Here is a 22141-nt window from a genome sequence, read left to right as displayed (position 1 = left end):
TTGATACACTAGGTCTAGATTTGCATTGAAGTTTTCTCTGAAAGAAGCCATATGGATTTCAAGTTACTCAGTGTTTCCTGGAGTGAGATTGCACGACAGCCTGGGATTCGCAAATCTTCACCTCAGACAATGACGGTTATGTAACATTTCTGACCCCTGTGCCTTGGCAGCTTCCAAAGCCCGGAGACTCACTCTTAGTTCAGTCCCAGCACTGGTGCTGGCCTGCCCTGCTAACAGCCTCCCTGAGCCCAGCCTTCTCTTTCTAGGATCCAATTTGTTATAGCACTTATTATAAACCACCATTTAGAAAGTGTTGGACTCTGGACATGAGTTTGAGCAAGCTCCGGGAGTTGGCGATGGACAGGGAAGCCTGGCGTGCTGCCGTCCATGGGGCCACAAAGAGTCGGACACGACTGAGTGCCTGAACTGAACTGGACTAAATGTAATTTGATCTCCAAGGTTCTGAACTCTTAGAAAAACCTCCGATCCTGAATCTTTCCTAAAACTTGTGTGTGTGCTCAGTCACTCAGTTGTGTCTGATTCCCTGCGACCCCTTGGACCGAAACCCTCCAGGCTCCCCTGTCCATGGAATTCCCCAGGCAAGAATACTGGAGTGGGTTGCCATTTCCCTCTCCATTTCTTTAACTTAACTTACATTAAATAGGATCTTCATTTTGATGGCCTTAAATTCTCAGTGTCTCCCCCAAACCTCTGTCCATCCCTCACTTCTGTGTCCCGTTTGTAGCATTTTCAGCTCGGCCTCTACCCTCAGCTCTCATACTGTGAGTTGGCCATAAACACTAGGTCCCTGGTATCTAGTACTTCAGTATGTACCAGGCATTACGTGCTTTACAGTAGGAGTTTGCAAGGGTTGGTTCTGCAGACCAGGAGCAACGGCATCGCTGCTAAACTTGTTATTAGGAATACAAATTCCCAAAACCCACGCAAGATCTAACAAATCAATAACTCAGGGGGTGGGGATCAGTAACCTATGTTTTGAAAAATACTCAGGTAATTTGAGGGTACTTACTTTAGTGTGAAAACCACTGCCTTACCCACAGTAGCTTATTTTATTACAAAAGCCCAACACTAAAGGGTGTTGTTTAGTTGCTAAGTCATATCTGCCTCTTTGCGATCCCATGGACTATAGCCTGTCAGGCTCCTCTGTCCATGGGATTCACCAGGCAAGAATACTGGAGTGGGTCGCCATTTCCTTCTCCAGGGGGTCTTCCTGACTCAGGGATTGAACTCACGTTTCCTGCATTGGCAGGCGGATTACTTACACTCCTGGCTCACTAGCTGTTTCTCTTTCCAGCTATTGCTCAATCGATTCTTCCTTTCTCTCTCCTGGAACTCCTCTCCCTCACTTGTGGTCCCTTAACCCCATCAACAGAGTTTGTTTGGACTTTCTTTCGCTACAGAGCAATAGCCTTTCTCAGTTCTGTTACGAGCCCTCTACCCCCAATTTCTCTTTTTCATCTTAAGCTGATAGAATATCCTTTAAAGAAATTGGACTAACATCCTTCTTTAATTCCTTTGCCACTCAGGATACCTTTCTAGTACAAAAATTCTCTTGAGTGTAATCAATGAACTCTTTTAAACCCCATCCCTTCCTAAAACAAAATCAAAAGCTTTCCCAATGTGTATTAATATTTCCCCTTTAAGCTATCTGGGCCATCTGTTACCTGTATTCATCTCTGTCACAAAGCATTGCCCTCACTTGGCGTCTACAACATTGGAATAGCAGAACCCACATAGCCATCGCTTCTCATATTTTGAACTGTGATTTGGTTGTACTCTTCTTTTTCCTACTGAATTATTAATTTATTCATTCAGTGAACATTTCTAGAGCCTGTTGTTGTTATTCTCTAAGTCGTGTCCAGCTCTCTGCTACCCCATGGATGGCAGCACGCCAGGCCTCCCTGTCCTTCACCATCTCCTGGAGTTTGCTCAAGTTCATGTCCATTGAGTCAGTGATGCCGTCCAACCATCTCATCCTCTGCTGCCCTCTTCTCCTTTGCCCCCGATCTTTCCCAGCATCAGGGTTTTTCTAAGCAGTTGGCTCTTCACATCAAGTGGCCAAAGTATTGGAGCTTCAGCTTTAACATCAGTCCTTCCAATGATGTTCTTTAGGATTGACTGGTTTGATCTTGCAGTCCAAGGCTTACTATATGCCAAACAGTTAGGTGTTAGGGCTGTAACAGTGAAAGTGATACGCATGCTCCTGCCCTCTCAGACCCTACAGGAGAGAGAAAAAAATATCAGTGAGGAAACAGTGCACAGTCTTCCCCAGTCCTCACAAGTCCTGTGTGCAGAGCTCCGTCCATCACCTGTGAATCCGTAGGTGACCCGTAGGGACAGGGGATCACGGAGCTCCAGGCTCCTGTCCTGAGCACTTTATCTCTTTCTCTCCTCTACCTCAGAAACGGCGCATTTTCCCAACCATTTTCCGCCCTAGACACACCCCAGGTTTCTCAACCGTGGGAGCCAGCACAAGCTCTAGTCCACAGCCCGCTTCCCCAGAGCAAGGCTTGAGTTTCCAGCTGCGTGTAAGCACCGCCACCTGAGCACCTGCCTGAGGCTCTGATTAGAAGTGTCCGCAGGGCTCAGCGGATGGCGGTGGTGGTTTAGTCTCTCAGTCGTGTCTGACTCTTCTTCGTGACCCCGTGGACCGTAGCTGGCCAGGCTCCTCTGTCCATGGGATTTTCCAGGCAAGAATACTAATGGGTTGCCAATTCCTTCTCCAGGGGATCTTCCCAACCCAGGGCTCGAACCCGGGTCTGCACTGTAGACAGATTCTTTAACTGGTAGCCTTTGCCAAAGTAACAAAACATAAAAATAAAACCGAACAACTGGAGGTTCCCTTCCTGATGACTCAATTCTTTTGTTTTTTAAGATGTCTTTGATGCGGGTCATTTTTAAAGTCTGTATTGACTTGGTTGCAGTGCTGCTCCTGCTTCGTGTGTCGGCTTTCTGGCTGCAAGGCCTGTGCGTTCCCAGCTCCCCCACCGGGTCTGGACCCGCACGCTCTGCACTGGAAGGGGTAGTGTTCATACTGGATTGCCAGGGAAGGCCCATTGACATCTCAGCTCGACGTCCCGAAGTTTTCAGTCCAGACCCAGAACCACAGAGAGATCTTGAACAAATCACACAGTGGCTGCAGCCTGGTAGGCATGTCTCAGAAACGTCTCCTTTGAAACACCTTTGTCTTTCGCTTCCCGCTGGTGTTATCACCAGCCCTACCTCAGGACCCCTCACCGGTGGCTTCCACGGCCTCCCGTTCTTTCTGCAGCTCTGCCATGGTCTGATTCTAGGTCTTATCAGCTCATTATGTCAGATCGGTCTTCTAGACTAGCCCTTGAAGGATGTTTCTTAGCATTTTGTTTCTAAACGATGGTGTGTTTGTGGGTTGGTCACTGCCGGCTTCCTTGGTGGCTCGGATGGTAAAGAATCCACCTGCAATGTGGGAGACCTGGGCTCGATCCCTGGATTGGGAAGGTCCCCTGGAGGAGGGCATGGCAACCCACTCCAGTATTCTTGCCTGGAGAATCCCATGGACAGAGGAGCCTGGCGGGCTACAGTCCATGGGGTCATGAAGACTCTGACCTCGCTGAGCAACTAAGCACACCAACAGTGCTGGCTGGCTTTTAGAGCTTCTCTTGAGAACATAGAGCATTGCAAGTTACAATCATCCTGTACACATTCACCAGTACTCGCATTCCTAAGGATTGTATCAATAGTAATTATTAAAGACAATCACGAGAGCCTCTACCTGTAGAGTGTTTTATCTTTTTGCACCGTTTGGCTTCCACAGCATCCTAAAATCCCAGCACAAACACTGGGCGCCTCAGCGACCTGTGATTCCGGCTCATCTTACAGACGGTGGCTCAGCTGAGATCAGAAAGCAGGTTCACTTTGTTTGTTCCTCCCCGTTTTGTCACTTAAAACGGGCCCCTTGGATCAGCAGCCTCTGCCTCATAATTAACCATGCAGAATCTCAAGCCCCATTCCAGTCCAGTCGGATCTGGATTTGAACTTTAGCACGACCCCTGGGTGATTCTGCCTCACAGTGAAGTTTGGGAAGTACCCCTCTAGGTCCTAGACCTGGACAACCAAGGGTGTGTTTTCACACCCTCTACCTGGGGTGAGGGAGGGGCAGGAAGGGGACCCGGAGGGTGGGAGGGGAGGAGGGTCTTCGGAGGACGTGTGCCCCTCAGAGGGATGAGCACGCAGGACTTGTGGAGACGGGGTTCCCTACGGATCTGCAGGAGCCTCACTCCTTCACTTCGTGTCTGCCGTGAGGGTGGAGGTTAACTCCTGAGAGAGAGCGGGGGAGTGGTCCTCAGGTACCCGCAGCCACCCCGAGGATAAAGGACCCGAGCGCGCGGGAGGAGAGCCCCGCTTGGCGCCGCGCGGGAGCTCGTCCCCACTGTCTCGCTCCTGGATGCGTCCCTCCGCCCCGCGCTCGCCTTCACTCCACGAGCCGCTCACTCGCTGAAAGGCAGCCCCGGCCTCCCGCCCGCTCCTGGCGTCCCCGCGGCTCCCTCGCTCGCTCCCGGGCCCCGTGGCGCACCTGGGCCGGGCCACGCTGGAGAGAGGCGCGCAGACCGCACCTGCAGCCCGCGCCCCGGGCCGCTCGCCCGGCGCGCCGGGCAGTCCCCCGCCGCCGTGTGCCCCGGGGACCCCAGCCCCCGGCAGCCGCCCCTCGCGGATGCCTGGGCCGGGGCGCCGGGCTGCGGGTGGCAGGAAGATGAAGGGCTCGGCGGGAGGAAGGAGAGAGAAGCCGCTGGGCTCGCCCCCGGCGCCGCCCGGCCCCGGTAAGTTGAGCGCCCGAGCGGCGGCTGGGGAGTTGGCGGGGGCGCGGGGCCGGGCGCCGGGGGTGCGCCCCCGCGGGGTGTATTTGGCGCGGTCGCCTACCGGGGACCCCCGCCGCCACCCCGGCCCCGCGCCCCGCGGAGAGGCGGCGCGAGTGGGGAGTGCGGAGCTCCAGGGTCTCCGGACACAGTGGCTGCTGAGGACCCGGGCGTCGGGGGCAGCGGAGGGGCGCAGGGGGCAGCCTGGCCCGGCCAGCGAGCGCGGGCGGGCTCGCCGGGCTGGACGCCGCCGCCCGTCTCCGGGGCGCGGGGCGCGCTCCCTCCTCGGGAAAGCGGCGAACTTGTTGGGATAAGAGAGCAGCAGGCTGGCTGCCTCTCCGCTGTCTTCCTCTCCCCGCGAGAAGCTGTTGAGCTGCAGGCAGCCTGTCTCCAGGGGCATCGTTTCGACTTTCAGAGCGGGGGTGGGGGGTCGAGGTCATATGGGCGCCCCCAGATGGCATCGCCCTCCGGGGCCCCCGGACCCGGGTAGAAGTGAGCGCGGGGGGTCTGCGGTACCCCGCGACTTCCTGCCTTTTGGGAGAAGTTTTCCTGTGTGTGCAAGTTGGGGTCCAGAGGGAAAAGAGCTGCGCCCAGGAAGGAGTCCCCCCGGGTGAAAAGCCCAGTTTAGACTTGGCCGCATCGTGCGCGTCTCTGGAGGAAAGGCCGTGTCCTCCTGGAGCCTGAGCTCGGCTGGACTAAGGAGGAACGTGCCCTTCCTGCATCTTAGCCTCTCCGAGACCTGGAACCCTAAACCGACTTGGGAGACCTTCCTTCTGTTTGTGGGTGTGACTAATGGACCCTCGAATGGCGCTTTTCTAGGACATTCCTGTGCTGCCTTTTGGAAATGTGATGAGGAAATATTTCTTCTTTGGAGGCGGTTTGCTAGTTGGTCTGTTGAACGTGACTTTCCAGCGTGCGCTTCATTCTGGTTCGCCGTGGCCCCTGCGACCCACTGAACAGTGTCTGTCCCTCTGGATTTTCGTGCCACCCCCTGCCTTGTCCTGGATAATTCAGGCCCTGGTCTCCAAGCATAAAAGGCAAATATGGGTCATTTCGAATTACGGAGATTGATGCAGCCCAGCACGGCTGGGTTTTGCTGCAGTTTCTTCTCGTTGCCTTGATGTTCCTCAGAAATGAACTTGCACCCTCTTGGAATGCAGCTAAAATATAGACTGGGGGGGTGAACACATATCTTGAGTTCATGTATCATCTTAGATTTAAATAACTGAAGTTTGGAAACTCTCTGGAGTAGGAGAAAGTGACTTGAGCCAAAAGTTAGGACTTCTGGACTATTTTTGCTCTATGACAAAGTGGCCAAAGGCCCTTTGGGGTCACTTAACCTTAATAGCAGTAGTAATGACATCTAATATTTATTCCCATTCACTGCACATCAGGCAGTGTATTCAAGGCTTTATTGAGGCGCAAATATCCCAAGAAGGCAGCACCTTTTCCATCTTCCCTTTGTGGTTAAGGAAAAGCAGGCTTCAGAGATAATTTTGGGGAAGATCCAGAGTCCGTGTTTGGGAACCCAAGACCGCTGGGCTCCAGAGTAGTTCCATGACCAGGACCTCTTTGGCACTCCTTTGAAAAGTGGAAGGACAACCTCTACATTGTTCATCACCTGAAAAGTTACTCAGGTGATGACAATATCACAGATTGATTCATCCACAGCTGTTTCAAATGTATTTTTATTGTAAGAGGTGTGGAGTTTGTGACTTGAAATCACAGAGTAACAATTGTGTGGCATTTATTTGATTGCACCTGCCAGCTCTAGAGAGGTCTCAATGATGAGCTCTTGGTATTTACCTTGATGACAGTCCTTCCTTGAGCCCTGTTATTATCAATCAGTTATAGAACTATATTATAGCCCTTCTATTAGAAGTATGTAATTTAATATAACATCAAGCATATCTTTGAATGAGTCTGTAGCATTATCCTGTGGTCTACCTGGACATTCTCATATTTCAGCCAGCTTATAATTAATGCTCAGATCCTAACAGGATGTTGAATTTCTGTTGAGAGACACTAACAGCTTGTTTTAAAGTTTCATCTTTATTTCCAGCAGTATTTCCAAAACAATTACACCCCCTGCTGTGATTTGCTATTTACTAGGTGTATCAAAGTTTAATAATGAAACATGTTTGCAATTCAACAAAACAGTGTTTCATCTATAACAACAACTCTGGCTAAAAGATTCACGTCTAATTTAGGGTTATTTTATTTGAAATTTAATTAAGACTGAGTTTCTTATTGCACTGCAAATTGTATGCAGGTAGCTGAGTACACATCTTCCGTTATTTTCTTGTCATCTCCAACTTTATAAACTCATTGCTTGTGAGTTCTTCAGATCAGTTATGTCGATGCCTGTCTAAGAGCAAGAGCACCAAATAAGATGTGTCTGTCTTGTTTCTTCATAAGCTGTTATTATGCTTGTTTGGGGAATAGTGATAAATCACAGATTTGATTTGACTGTACATATGGAATTTTCAAATAAAAGTGTATAAATCCATTGGGACACTGATATTAATATTTCAGAAGTGGGGGCAGCTTTGGGAATAGAGGATCTTTGAGGAAGATCTTTTACTAGGTTTCATTGCATTTGCATGGTATCTTGACCTTTTCAAATAAACAGACCTTGCAATGTACCAGTAAACTAACGGTGATTGCCATAGCTTCTCTATTGTTTCAGTTAAATTGTTTTTTTGTAGTAGTAACTTAACATCACATGAAATATACATTGTTGCCTTTTGATATAGTTGAAGTCTTAAACACATATTTTGCCTACTGAAAATAATACATTTCTGAATATGTGTTTTATCAGGAGTATAAAAATAGCACCGTAATAACTTGCCTAGAGGTTTTGTTTGTTTTTGAAATAATGAGGTTGTTATAGAGGCCAGCGTATTTAACCTTAGAAGTAAAATATTGAAACTAATTATAAATTTGAATTGTTGAATTGCAAAATATTTTATGACAGTGGGAGTCTTATAAATGAGTTCACCTTATAATTACATGAACATGTCCTCCTGTGTTTTTAAAATTCAATATTTGCATAGTAAAACAATCGGTTTTTATATTATCTGGTGATCTGAACAATCAGATCTCTGAAAAGTGACTTAAACTCCATAAACATCAGAGTCACACTGACATCACAGTTTGAAGAAACTAATATTGGGGAAGGATATGTAATTTTGAATGTTTCAAGAGCTGAGAACTCAAGGTGGATGACACTTCTTAGTTTTTTGACAAGAGCTCTGAAGTGAGAGTTTGAATAAAATGAAGCCCGTAGGTTGACAACCAAGCAGGCACTTAAATAACCTCTTAGGAAACCTAGATCAGCTCAAATTGGGTGCAGGCTGAGAATTCTTAAATATAATTAATCTTTTGAACCAGTGAATAACGCATTGTAGATCAATTTTAAAATTCCAGTACATTAAAAATGTATTAATTTATATCTTCTAGGGCCTACTAAAATTAGCAATCACTCCCTTTCTGGAATAACCCAGCCTTAACTTTAAAAGAAAAACTGCAATGAGAAAGAAGTTTGAGGATACTGAGAGGCTGAGATGACTCAGATTCCTTCACCAAGTCTTTATTCCATTTTAAATGTGATTTTTAATCCCACCTAGGTAATTCTAGACCACTTTTAGAATTCTGTCTAGGCTGAAGACTCTCTTAGTCCTAACCTGCTGATGGCCTGGGAGAGGATGCTAGAACACGGTCCTAGGTTGGAAGAGGGACGTCTTGACAACTTAATGGCTTTATATGTTACCCATAGTGTCATCCAAACAAGCAAACAGGCAGCACTTCTATGCAGGTGTTTTAAGTGAGAAGTTTGCCACGAAGGAGCCCTTATTTTCCTTCCATGCAGTCATGTAGTCCATTTTCAAACAGTGCCCATCTTGCAGTATCCTGAGTTTAACCCAATCGGTCTCCATGAGAAGAAAAAAATATTATTACAGTTTAGCATCGGAGAAGTCTATTTGAGGATTTTCCTAAGAATTTCTCACAACGTGGGGTCAGATGTTCTCAATTTAGGTTTTTCGTGGGCTTGTCATGTGGTCTGTTTTTATATCTGAAGAGGCGTTCACCGCTATTTTATAATGTTTTGTTAAAGTTATTAGAGATTTCTTTCTCCTTTAACAATCTTTCATCTACCTTCAAGAAATGGAAAGAAAAGTGGGTGAATGTTCTTATAGTATCTTTACTTCCACTTAAACAGAGGAATACACACAAAACTCTAGAAGGCATCTTGAAAAATTGAGATTTTAAATTGCATTTTGTTGAGAACAACTTTTGAGAGTTTAGCCTGGGTACCAAATCTATCCATATCAACTAGAATTTAAAGAATAGAGATTTAAGCTGCTGGATTGATTCTCCGGTGGTTACATATTTTACACTCATAGTAAACTATGACAAACTCAGACAAAATAATCGATTAACAAGGTGTAACATTTAAGGGCGTGAACTCAAGAAATAGAATGCCTGGGTTTATCTCCTTGTCCCTTAAAAGCTGTGAGAATTTCATGAGCTTCTTGTACAGCTCTTGGACCCCATGTCCTCATCTATAAAGTGGTGATAATAAACAGTCTATCACATAGGTGGATTGAAAGCTTAATAAGATATATGTGTGTGTGTATATATGGTGCTTTAATATTTGAAGTGCATATTAAGTGCTTCAAATAGTGTCTAATACAAAGTGAATTTGCCATTGATGATGTCATTTGTTTTTAATCATCTTCATATATGTCTCCTGTGCCTCCTGAACCAAATGTCCACCAACTTGGTAGCCCAAAACATCAGAAATGTATTCTCTCCCAGTTCCGGAGATCAGAAGCCAGGAATCTGTGTCCCTGGGTCCAGATCAAGGTGTCAGCAAGGCTGTCAGGATGCTCGAGGGGGAAGCTGTACCTTGCCTCCTGCAGCTCCTCTGGCCGCTGGTGCTCCGAAGTCTGCGGTCCCCTCGCCCCCCTTGGCCTCTTCCTTCCCACCACCTTCTCCTTGGGGAGCCTGGCCTCCCTCTGCTTTTCTCTAAGGAACCTTGAGGACTGCATGTAGGGCCTATGCTGATAAGCCGGGATGATTTCCCATTTTAAGATCCTTAGCTTAATCACATCCGCAAAGACCCTTTTCCCCAAAAAGGTGATATTTGCCAGTTTCAGGGGTTAGGGTTTGAAGTAACTGAGGAGAGTACACGGTATTTTGCTACAACAGTCGTCCTCCTGTTTTTCCATGGTGGTAGATGTATGATAAGATAGCAGAACTGACATAACTAAATTGTGGAAAGTGCAGAAAGGACCTTTCATGTTGGGGCGGACATGTACACACTGCTGTATTTGAGACAGATCACCAACAAGGACCTGCTGTGCAGCACGGGGACCTCTGCTCAGTGTCATGTGGCAGCCTGGGTGGGAGGGGAGTTTGGGGGAGAATGGATACATGCGTATGGATGGCTGAGTCCCTTTGCTGTTCATCTGAAACTATCATAACATTGTTAATCGGCTATCAGTTCAGTTCAGTCGCTCAGTCCTGTCTGACTCTCTGTGACCCCATGGACTGCAGCACGCCAGGCCTCCCTGTCCATCACCAACTCCCAGAGCTTGCTCAAACTCATGTCCATCGAGTCGGTGATGCCATCCAACCATCTCATCCTCTGTTGTCCCCTTCTCCTCCTGCCTTCAATCTTTCCCAGCATCAGGGTCTTTTCCAATGAGTTAGTTCTTCGCATCAGGTGGCCAAAGTACTGGAGATTCAGCTTCAGCATCAGTCCTTCCAAAGAATATTCAGGACTGATCTCCTTTAGGATGGACTGGTTGGATCTCCTTGCAGTCCAAGGGACTCTCAAGAGTCTTCTCCAACACCACAGTTCAAAAGCATCAACTATATATAATAAGCTATACCCCAATACAAACTAAAAAGTTAAAAATGTAAAATAAAGTATATTGTCTTAATTTATGTTTAAATTTGGACCTGATTTTGGACCACAGGCATTTGATTCTTTTCTGTTCATTGGATTTTCACATAATGCAGTCAGTAACTATTTAATCAGTGATTACTTTGTGTTTATAGAATGCTGGTGCTGGGGACATAGCCAGCAGCAGCAGGAAACGCAAGAGCCTGGGCTCCTGGGATGCCTGTGACTGAGCGGGACCGCACGGAGCCTTCCAGGCACAGGCCGCTCCCCCGTATCCTCTGCTGCCGCTCTTCTCTGAGGGACCCAGGTAACAGGATCTCAGTGACGTTTTCAGATGCTAAAAGCCACAACCAAATGGAAGAAATGGACTACTTGATGATCTTGACCACATGGTCCCCAAACCTTCTGGTACCTAAGGATTGATCACCATGAACCAATGAGAGAATTGTGCTTGAGCCGATCATAAACCCTGGGGGGCCCCCTCTCACCTGGCTTTTAAAAATGTTTTGCCAAACCCGTTGAGGAGTTCCGAGGGGATTTAGTGGGGCACAGCCGCCCATTCTCCTTGCCTGGCCCTGAACTAAATCTTTCTCTGCTCCAAACTCCCACATTTCCATTTGTTTTGTCTCAAAGTTCCTCGAGGACAGGAACTTGTATTTGGTAGCACGTCTAGTGTATAAATAACACTATTCTACATAACTATTCAATTACACAACACTACACATCATTCTACAAAATAAGTCCTGAATATTCATTGGAAGGACTGATGCTGAAGCTGAAGCTCCAATACTTATGGCCACCTGATGTGAAGAACTGACTCATTTGAAAAGGCCCTGATGCTGGTTGAAAGACTGAAGGCTGGAGGAGAAGGGGATGACAGAGGATGAGATGGCTGGATGGCATCACCGACTCGATGGACTTGAGTTTGAGCAAGCTCTGGGAGTTGGTGATGGACAGGGAAGCCTGGTGTGCTGCAGTCCATCGGGTCGCAAAGAGTCAACACGACTGAACTGAACTGATTCTACAGAACTGGGCTTCCCTGGTGGCTCAGATGGTGAAGAATCTGCCTGCCATGCGGGAGACCCAGGTTCAGTCTCTGGGTCAGCAATATCCCCTGGAGAAGGGGATGACAGCCCACTCTAGTATTCTTTTCTTGCCTGGAGAATCCCATGGACAGAGGAGCCTGGAGGGCTACAGTCCATGGGTCGCAAGGAGTCCAATGACTGAGCAACTTCACTTTTACTTCACGTTTTCTAAACAAATACTACCTTTTAGTGAGTACTTTTATTAAGTATAGTTGGCTCTTTATGTTAGACCTTGAAATTTTAGGAGCAAAGAATTACTATTAAAGTCACTTTGGACATAAGGAACTTAGCCAAGGGCTAGCATACACACAGCCTGGAAGGGAGAGCTTTTGCCCTCTGTTCCTTCTGGTTGTGTTATATATGCCTTGAAATAAAATAAAGAATCAGCAAATTTAACAAAAGAGACAAAAGTAAAATTTTAGAGAAAGAAACAGAATTTCATCAGTCACATAACATAATTAACTAGAAATATCAATTACTAAAATGTTGTGGTGAATTGGACTTTTGGTTTAACTGAGAATTAAGAACTTTTCTTTGGAATTGTTTACTTTTCACATTTCTTTTTCTAACAGGCATTAGTTAAATTTAGGCCTTAGTGAATAGACACTGTTTATTTAATTATTATTATTATTATTTTGGCTGTGCTTCACAGCCTGGGGGATTTCCGATCTTAGTTCCCTAACCAGAGATCACACATCTGCAGTGGAGGTGCGGATCCTTATCTACCAGCCCATCAGGGAGGTCCTTTATTGATTCTTTACCTTTTCCCCAGTTTTTGAGTAGTGAGATCCGTACAATGTGAAGGTGACCATCATAGCCGTTTTTGAGCGTGCGGAGCCGCAGTACTGAGTACATCCACATCGCTGTGCAATCTCCCTGCCCCCCCCCCAACACACACACACGCACGCGCACACACACACACGTCTCCAGAGTTCTCTTCTTCTTGTAAAACTGAAACTCTCTCTGTACCCGTGAACAGCAGCTCCTCATTCGCCTTTCCCTCCTGCCCCCGGTAACCGCCGTTCTGTCTGTGATTTCAGCTACTCTGAATACTTGAAGCGGGATGATGCCGGGTTCGTCTTTTTGTACCTGGCTTATTTCCCTTAGCGTAGTGTCCTCAAGGTTCATCCAGGTGGTAGCATATGTCAGAATTATCTTCCTTTTCAGGAAGCAAACATTCCATTGTGTGTATAGACTGCGTTTTGTGGGAGCTAGTCCGTTATTTCTCGGCACCACGTTTTGCTGATATGGTGATGGATGCATGTGTGGCTTCCATTCTTAACTTTCTGTGAGTGATGCTGCTGCAGACAAAGGTATGGAAACATCTCTTTGAGGCTGTGCTCAGTGCCTTTGGAGTATATCCTGAGGTGGGATTGCTGGGTCATGTGGGCATCCTATTTTACCTTTTTTGAGGGACCACCACAATATTTTCCTCAGTGGCTCTACCATTTTACATTCTGAGTACACGAGGGTTCCAATTTCTCCAAGCCCTGCCCACATGCCTGTTCTGTAACTGGCTTACCCAGAAGCCTGTGTTAAAGTCTATTAAGGCACGAGGTGGTGTCTCACGGTAGTTTTAATTTGCATTTCTCTGATGACTAGTAGGTTGAACATCTTTTTATGTCCTTGCTGACCATTTACATACCTTCTTTGGAGAAATGTCTGTTCAAGTCATTTGCTTGCATTTGAATGGAGTCGTTTGGTTTTTCTGGCTGGTGGCTCAGTGGTAAAGGATCTGCCTGCCAATGCCCGATAAGTAGGTTCTATTCATGGGTCGAGAAGATCCCCTGGAGAAGGAAATGGCGGCCCACTCCATTATCCTTGTCTGGGAAATCCCATGGACAGAGGAGCCTGATGGGCTACAGTCCACGGGATCATAAAAAGTTGAACATGATTAACTGACTGAACAACAACAATACATTCTTGGACTTAACTCCTCATTTAGGCGTATAATCTGAAACATTCCCCATTCTGTATGTTGCCTTTTTGCTCTGGTGGTACTGTCTTTTGATGGACAATTAAACAAAAATTCAACAAGTCCAGTTTGTCTATTTTTTTCTTTGGCTTGTTGCCTGTGCCTGATGTCATATTGAAGAAACCATTGCCTTTTTTTTTTTTTTTTTACCTTTTTTGTTTAAGGGCTTAAAATGTTTTAAAAGCAATGTAAAATGTTGTTAAATTAAAAAGAGACTAGGATGAGAATGAATAAACTGCAATTATAGACTAAAATATGAGTGATCTTCACAACATGATGTTGACTAACAAAGGCCAGAAGCCCTCCCAAAGCATGATTCCAATATGTAACATTCAAAATGAAGCAAAACTAACTAAATGACACATCATAATTATTGGTGAGGGAGGGGGTAAGGTGCTGAAAATGTTTCCTGATTTGGGTGATGATTACATGGGTCTATTCGCTTGTAAAAAGTCATCAGTTTGAGTAAACAATTTATGCACTTCTCTGTATTTGAGTTATGCTTCAAAGAATTTAGAAATCAATTAATCATTTGCAAGCTCCTGATAAGAAATTTCCTTAGAAGAGGAAAGATATGTAAGGATACTCCAACCCATGCTCAGAGTATCTACTGGGAGGATATGGTTCATAATTTGACCCATGTTTTTAGACAACCATCAGACCCATGGAAGCAGATATTGTCAGAACTCTGCTGTTTGGGAAAGACAGACCATTCCTCCTACTGAGACTGAAGACAGTTTTTGCCATGAGTCCTGCTGGAGTGAACTGAATGGTGTGGTGAACTACATCCTTGTTCTTTACCTAGCAGAGACTTTCATAGGAATCTTTCTTACAAAACACTGAGCAGTGTAGTTACTGGGATGCCTTCTGGTCTGGCTTAACTTCAGACATTTCAGTTTCCAGCAGGATGGGAGGGCCATGTACCCCTCAGACAATGCTTTATGAATTTTGCCCTTTTAATGACACTGACTGTGCTTGCTTGCCAGTGAGTTGAGCCCACTTCCTTTGACAAATTCCCCATGCATATATTCTTTGTGATGAGTTGAAAGCTGGGGTCAGCTGGACTCTTTAGGGAACCTGAGAAAATGGATCCTTTGGAGGAATGCTAAGTGTATCTTTGGGGTAGGAGTCGTGGGCAAGTCCGTATTTGCCTAAAGAATTAGTAAGTCAGGTGCAGTGAGTGAACTTGGATTTCTCTTGATAATTCAGTTCTTTATAGATCACCCTGAGCATCAGAAATTGAGATAATAATAAATGTCATATATAATAAATATAGTCCCATTATGGTGGAGGCTGTGTTTTTTTAATCTTTCTACCCCCGGAAATGTTTGTCAGTGCCTTGAACAAAGTAGGTGTCCCCAAACATTTGTTCAATGAGTAAACAATTATGTTCTACCGTGTGATAGCTCTAGAGTACAAAATAGCAGCCCACTCCAGTATTCTTACCTGGAATCCATGGACAGAGGTGCCTAGAGGGTTAAAGTCCATGGGGTTGCAGAGTTGACACGACTGAGCACACACACACACACTTACACACGTGGTAGACAGAGAACTTGTAGAAAATTGAGCTAAATAGCCTGAAGATACCCTAAAAATTGCCTTAAATATAGCAGTGTGATTTCTCAGATTTTGATATGTTTTATCAATGTCTCTCTCTTGAATAAAGGAGACACAGCTCAGTTACTATCTAATTGATGACTTTTTAGTAGGTCGAGTGAAGTTTTTTAGCATTTCATAAAGAAGAATTTGACCTGAGGAAATTGCTTTCAAAAGACCATTTTTTCTGTTCCCATGAACTTTGTGAGCAGTTCATATTTATAAAAATTCCTTTTTAATTAGTGGCATGAGTCTTAATTATTTATTAATTATAAATTATGTCTGATGCCAGTGTATCCTTCTTTGATTCTTCATAAATAAAAAACCAGGACAAGTTAACCTGAAGAGATGATACTGGAAAAATTTTTTTCTCTTTCTGTATCATAAATTAGAATATGTCTTCTTAATTTAAATTTTCAAAGTTAAAGAGAAACTATTCAGAATTCTGAAGAAGTTAGAAGAAATAATTCCTTTCTTAAAAGATTGCCTACTTTAACAAGAGTAAAATTTTCTTAATTAGGATATTTTAGCATGCTTAAGAAAATTTAAGAAAAAGGAAATAATATTCAGGACAAGAAAGGTTGTCATTACAAATGATGGAGTTCACATTTCTATGTCCATTTAGAGCAAGTTTTTTCATCTTTTTTTTTCTAATGCACATATTAAAATGTTACATTGAAATGATGTTTCACAAGCTACAAAAATGACATGTGAAATGTCTCATTGATTTCTTCCCTTGATTAGGTAAGTGTTACTGTTAGCCATATTTAACATTTTTTAAAAGATAAGAACACGAAACCAAGCTCATGTGATTATGCAGGGCCAAATGGCCCAGCGGGGCTAAGGCGAAAGCGTGAACTAGCCACGTCTGACTCCAAGCCCGAGCTTGCTGGTACCACCCGGAAAAGCGTCCTTCTCCTGTCTCGCGCACAGGAAAGCGGCTTCTGTGGGTCCTGTCGTACGCTGGGATGATTTACTGCGGGGCAGTGATCGCGTATGAATGGAATAGAGATGAGAACAATCAATAAACGGCATTATTAAAGGAGCACTAATGAAACTTTAATTTGAAAATTGCTCTGAAATGTACTCCACGGTGGGCTTTGTAACCATCCTCAGTTTCAATGCAGAGATAAACTAATTTTATGCAAATACTAAAGCGACTTTGAGAGTTACTTGCTGTACCTTGATGTGGTCCTTAAGGAAAATTGTCAGGCCCAGTAATAAGTTTCTCAATTGATTAGGCTAAATTGGTACTCCAAAAGGCATCTTTCTATAAATTAACGCTGCCTGTTACCTTCTGATTACAAGTTGCTTGCTTGCCATGCCCAAGTTTGAAGGTTGGGTTTCTGCATTCCTGTGTTTCCTCCACCACTGGCTTTCCCTTTTGTCTTGCCACATGAGAACGGTGAATCATCTTGTCCATTAGCTGAGTCTGGAAAGTCTGTGTACTCAGTGAATTTGTTTTAACCCCATCCCTGTGATAATTTGAAACCTGGCGATTTAACTATTTTCCCAAATGTGTTTGTGATAAAAAAACAAAACAAAACAAAAACTAGTTTTGTTTAGAGCAGCAAAAGGCTGCAATTTGTTTTTTCTTTCTACATCAAATGCACTATTTTAATCATCGACATACTATGTTTCAGAAGAATAAAAGATTTAAGGTAAGAAGAGCTAATGATCTCTAGAGGGATGGCATAATCAAATAATATTAGAAGGCTCTCAGTTTTTCTAAGCTGAAGGAAACAGAAATGGGCCAAGTGAGTGATCCCCCTGCTTAGCAGAGTCTCCTAGGAATGCACAGTTACTTGTTTCTCGTACATGAATTCCCACTCAAAGAGAGTCAGATGTTAAAGTGGAAGTGTTCTTTAACAGTGGGAGTGCTACATGAATAGAGGGACACCACCGCTATCTAGACCGTATATCCCAATGCAGCATGCCTCTCACACGCCCTCCCGTAAACAGGGTAGACTAAGGCATTGGTATCTGTTCCACTATGAAATAATTTTTGAGATTTCATGTCATTGCTTTGTCATTAGAATACATAGCAGTAAATCTTGGGAGCTGGCTTTCACTTGAGGGATCAATAGTCTAGTAAAAGAGGATGGTAATAAGTTATAGAAATTTGGTTGATTGCTGTAATGTGGACAGAGAATGTAGGGAAGTGTGATCTTCAGGAGACTTCCATGCGCTGTGCAACGCTTCTTATGTCTGAAACTAGACTTGTGGTACCGATTCCATGAATACGGCTGTTGTGTGTGTTTGTGTGTGTGTGTGTCATGTGTGTCTACAAACTAAAATAGTTTAGAAGTCATTGAAAGGTTAATTTGAGGATGGCTTGGCATACTTTTGTGGAAAATAGTAAAAGAGATTTGGTCCAAAATAATAAAATCATTAGGCATGGGTTATGAAGAAAGAAATCATGCTTTTAAAATTGTCTAGCAGAGGTCTGGGCTTCCCAAGTAGCTCAGTGGTGAAGAATCTGCCTGCAATGCAGTGACCTGGGTTCTATCCCTGGGTCGGGAAGACCCCCTGGAGAAGGAAATGGCAGCCCACTGCAGTGTTCTTGCCTGGAGAATCCCATGACAGAGGAGCCTGGCGGGCTACAGTCCACGGGGTCGCAAAGAGTCAGACACGACAGCGACTGACACACACACACACACAGAGCAAAGGTTTATTTCACTCTTGCTTTATTAGTTCCCGGAACCTTTCAGGAAGTGAAACAAGCTGTAAGATTTCGACCATGAAGACTTTCCATGATAACGTTGGGAATAGCCCCACAAAGGAGATGCTTTTGAAGGTGGTCAGGTGCTGTGACTTTGATAATCATGGTAATCCCAGACTCTCTTTTGTCATTCTGTTTGTCCTTCTTTTGCCTTTCATTCAAGTAAAAAAGTGGTCCCATAAACACTTTTGAAAACTGAAGCCTACCTTAAAAATGCCCTTTTCTTGAAAACTGTGCTGCCTTTAGTACATGTAGCTAATCATCTCTTATAACCCATGAAAACAAATAAGTTATATGGCCAAGCATCAAAAATGATATGATACATTGGTTTGCTTACACATGACTCATACCTAATTTCCATAGCAAGGAGAGATTTGCTGTCTCTCTAGGGCATCATCTCCTGTCATTTCTCCTGGAATTCCTGCTGTCATCTCATACTGAGTTGATCATTTCCTTCCAAAATTCAGCTTCACTTCTTTTTGACCTGACTCTTTCAATACCAGCACTGTTTTCTCAGAATTTAACTATTTCTGTACATTTAAACAGCAGATACCAACCTTGACTTAGGATGCTTTGGAATGATTGCTTTATTATTGTCATACACTAAGGATCATGGGAAGCAAGCAAAGGTTCTGAAGTTTATTAGTATTGTTACATTTCTTTTTCATACCTCATGACTGCTAAGACTAAAACTAAATTCCATCAGTATGCCCAGGGTAGCAGAACACCTGCAAATATTCAGGGAAAATTTAGCTTTATTTTTGAGGAAAATACAAAAACTGTCTATTTTATTTTTCCTTCCTTAAAAGGCTAATACCAACTCATTTTAAAGAACATATTGGAAGACAAAAATATCTTGGAAGTTGCATGATAACGTTTCTGTCTATGTTTAAGTGCGTTGAATCAGTTGGAGTCTCCTTGTAGCATTGCCCAATGAAAGTAGACTAAAAATGACCCCTTTGAGAAGTCATTACACAATTATATTTTTATATTGTTCCCAATTGCTAAGTCAAAATGGCAAACCATAGTTTTAGACTTTTCTCATCCAGGGAGTCAAAACATCACATTTATTTGTTGAATGATAGAAAGGGGTCATCTGCTTGCATTTTTGGGGTGTGGGCCTGAATTTTAACCAGCTGGTTTGGAGGATCATGCCATCGAGTCATTAAGTCATATAGATGATTCTAGTAACTGAAGAGATGAATGTTTGCTTTGCCTTTCAAAATTTCACTCCAACTGGACATCCATTTCCGCTGCTGTTCATCTATTCTCCCCCTTCCCTTTCATGCCGTGCCTGTCTGATTTGTCCTCCATGTCAAGTCTTCTGTCCAGTGCCTGCTCCTATATTCAGAATGTGATCTGGGTTCAGCTTCTCAGATGAAATAAAGACCACTAGACTGGCGCATCTTCCAATGTTCTTTCTCTCATTTCCCATCGCAACTTGACTCGCAACCATCCAGATCACGTCTCTATCACAGGAGGGTTTCCACCCCAACCCTCGCCCACCTGTTTCATGTCACACTTCCTCATGGTGCCTCTGAGACCCTTCATGCATCCCTCACTCTCTCTCTCAAACCTCACTCTCTCTTTCCATCTGCCCCGCCTCCAGAGCCGCTCACCTCTTCCTTTTCTGAAGAATAACTTCCTTTGAGCAGCTGTCCTAAATCTCCCTTTGGCATCTTGGTCAGCCTTTGGAAAGGGCAGCCTCCATGCCTTCCCTTCATTTTCTTACCTCGATTTGTCATGCTTCTGAGACACTTTTCAATGATCACACATGAACTTTGTGTCAAATCCAAAGGTCTTTTCAGTATCATTTCTTCTTGAACATGCTGAAATATTTGATGCTCCTGGCTGTCCTTGTTTTTCATCAGCAGTGCTGATTGAGTACCCAATACTGTGTAAGGTTACAAATGACAAATCTTAGGAATATAGATAAGATTCAACATTTTATTTCCAGGAACTCAAAGCTAACTGAGAAAGGAGGCAAGAAACCACTTAGAATGTGACATATCTAATGCGATAGTGGTTTAATCGATTTCCTAGTATTTTGTCTTTTCTTTCCAATCATCTGGAAGGATTGCAGTTCTCCATCCCCCTTGCAGTTAGGTTTTGACGTGTTACTTGCTGTGGCTGAGGACATGTGAATGGAGTCACATGTCACTCTCTGACAGAAGACATTAAAAGCTGGTAGGTGGTTTGTTAGGTTCATGGAGACCAAAGGTGTTTCAGATGGTAGAGGCTTTGGTAGCTGCAATCCTGAGCCAGGATATGTTAGAATGGAGGCTTGCTGACCTAGGATGAACATGTTTTATGAGCAATAAGTCAATCTTTGCCTCTTTGAGTCACTGAGATTTTGGGGTTTTTGTTACTGCAATACACCACAGCATATTCTAACTGATACTGTGCTGTATATAAGTACTATGAAAATACAGCTTTACTCAATGGCGCAAAGTCACCTAAAAACTGACCATATTAAAAAAAAAAAGTTATTAAGAACATGAAAGTCATTTTTAGGCAGTGAGTGAATTTGGTTTGACTTGCATCTAGATAAAAGGTAATAGAGGGTCGGTGAGAAAATTAATCCATAACTAACTACATATATTTCTTAACATACTAGTTATTGTAATTCAGGGCTGCTCTAAAGTTGGTATTTCCTCCTTTATAAAACTTCTTGAAACTTAAAAAACATTTCAAGTTCATTTAGCAATTTGGGGATAATGATATGCTTTGGTCTATTTTTCTTCCTATCTGAAGGCTTCATTGTATTAAGACTGGAAAAGTACTGTGTAATTATGCGTGTGAACTTCTTGATAATCTCAATGATGGGATTTTCTTTTTATGTGCTAGTGCTTATTCCTGCACTTTTCATATAATTAATATTCCCACAATAATATGGGTCCTATTCTGACTCGCCGTCTCCTCCTTGTACGCACCAAAGAGGACATTGTCTGGGGAGTAAATGTTTTGCTCACTTAATGGTAGACTCTGATTTTGTTACCACTCTTGTCTCTTGTTCTTGATATTTTGTATCATTTTTCCTCTCTTTTAAATATATTACCAAAGACTTGCTTTGTAATATGTATAATTATATGTAATTGCGGATAACCTTGAATTGACTAGACTCAGAAATAATATCCCAATGGAATAGCCTTATCTTTGATTTGTGCCTATAGATGTTATATATTCCTCTGTCCTTATATATTAAGGAATTAAGCCATAACAATCCTCTGTCTGTCTATCCATCCATCCATTTTATTTTTGTCTGTATATCCGTTCATCCATCTATCCACCCAAAAAAGTTGGACATGACGTAGTGAATAAACAACAGTGTATTTATCCATCCATCTATCCACCTATTTGTCTGATCTTATTTTGATTCTTGCAACCATATCTTTACATTTTGCTGAGCTCTTAGCTTTATAGTTAATTGGGAAACAATTCTAGCATAGAAGGCCTTGTTGTTCAATCGCTCGGTCGTGTCTGACTCTGTGACCCCATGGACTGCAGCACACCGGGCCTCCCCATCCTTCACCATCTCCTGGAGCTTGCTCAAACTCATGTCCATTGAGTTGGTGATGCCATCCAACCATCTCATCCTCTGTCATCCTGTTTTCCTCCTGCTCTCAATCTTTCCCAGCATCAGGATCTTTTCTAATGAGTTGGCTCTTCGCATCAGGTGCCCAAAGTATTGGAGTTTCAGCTTCAGCATCAGTCCTTCCAATGAATATTCAGGACTGATCTCCTTTAGCATGGACTGGTTGGATCTCCTTGCAGTCCAAGGGACTCTCAAGAGTCTTCTCCAACACCACAGTTCAAAAGCATCAGTTCTTTGGTGCTCAGCCTTCTTTATGGTCCAACTCTCACATCCATACTGGATAATTATGACAGGAGTCTCTGTGGCCACAAGCAAAGTGCACTCTTGTGTTTGGCCTCTCTTCTGTTCATCTCCTCTGCCTTACCTATATACTGGTCCACCTCCAAGTGCCCCATATAAAA

General features: G+C 43.9%; 1 protein-coding gene across 2 annotated transcripts in view; it reads left to right on the top strand.

Moving 5' to 3' along the window:
* The first annotated feature begins 4177 nt into the window (after nt 1-4177).
* ZNF385D (zinc finger protein 385D) overlaps nt 4178-22141 on the top strand; it is a 938617-nt gene continuing 920653 nt past the window's right edge. Inside the window, exon 1 of one of the 2 annotated variants that reach the window (XM_081520983.1) lies at nt 4178-4817. In XM_081520983.1, coding sequence (XP_081377109.1) covers nt 4712-4817 — 106 coding nt within the window. In that variant the 5' untranslated portion in view covers nt 4178-4711. The remainder of the gene's footprint in view (nt 4818-22141) is intronic. The other variant, XM_081520984.1, reaches the window with a different exon arrangement.

The sequence above is a fragment of the Giraffa tippelskirchi genome, chromosome 8 (genome assembly GCF_054371585.1).
Source record: "Giraffa tippelskirchi isolate mGirTip1 chromosome 8, T2T-mGirTip1v1.2.pri, whole genome shotgun sequence".
NCBI lineage: Eukaryota > Metazoa > Chordata > Mammalia > Artiodactyla > Giraffidae > Giraffa > Giraffa tippelskirchi.
This window is presented reverse-complemented; position numbering and strand designations above follow the sequence as displayed.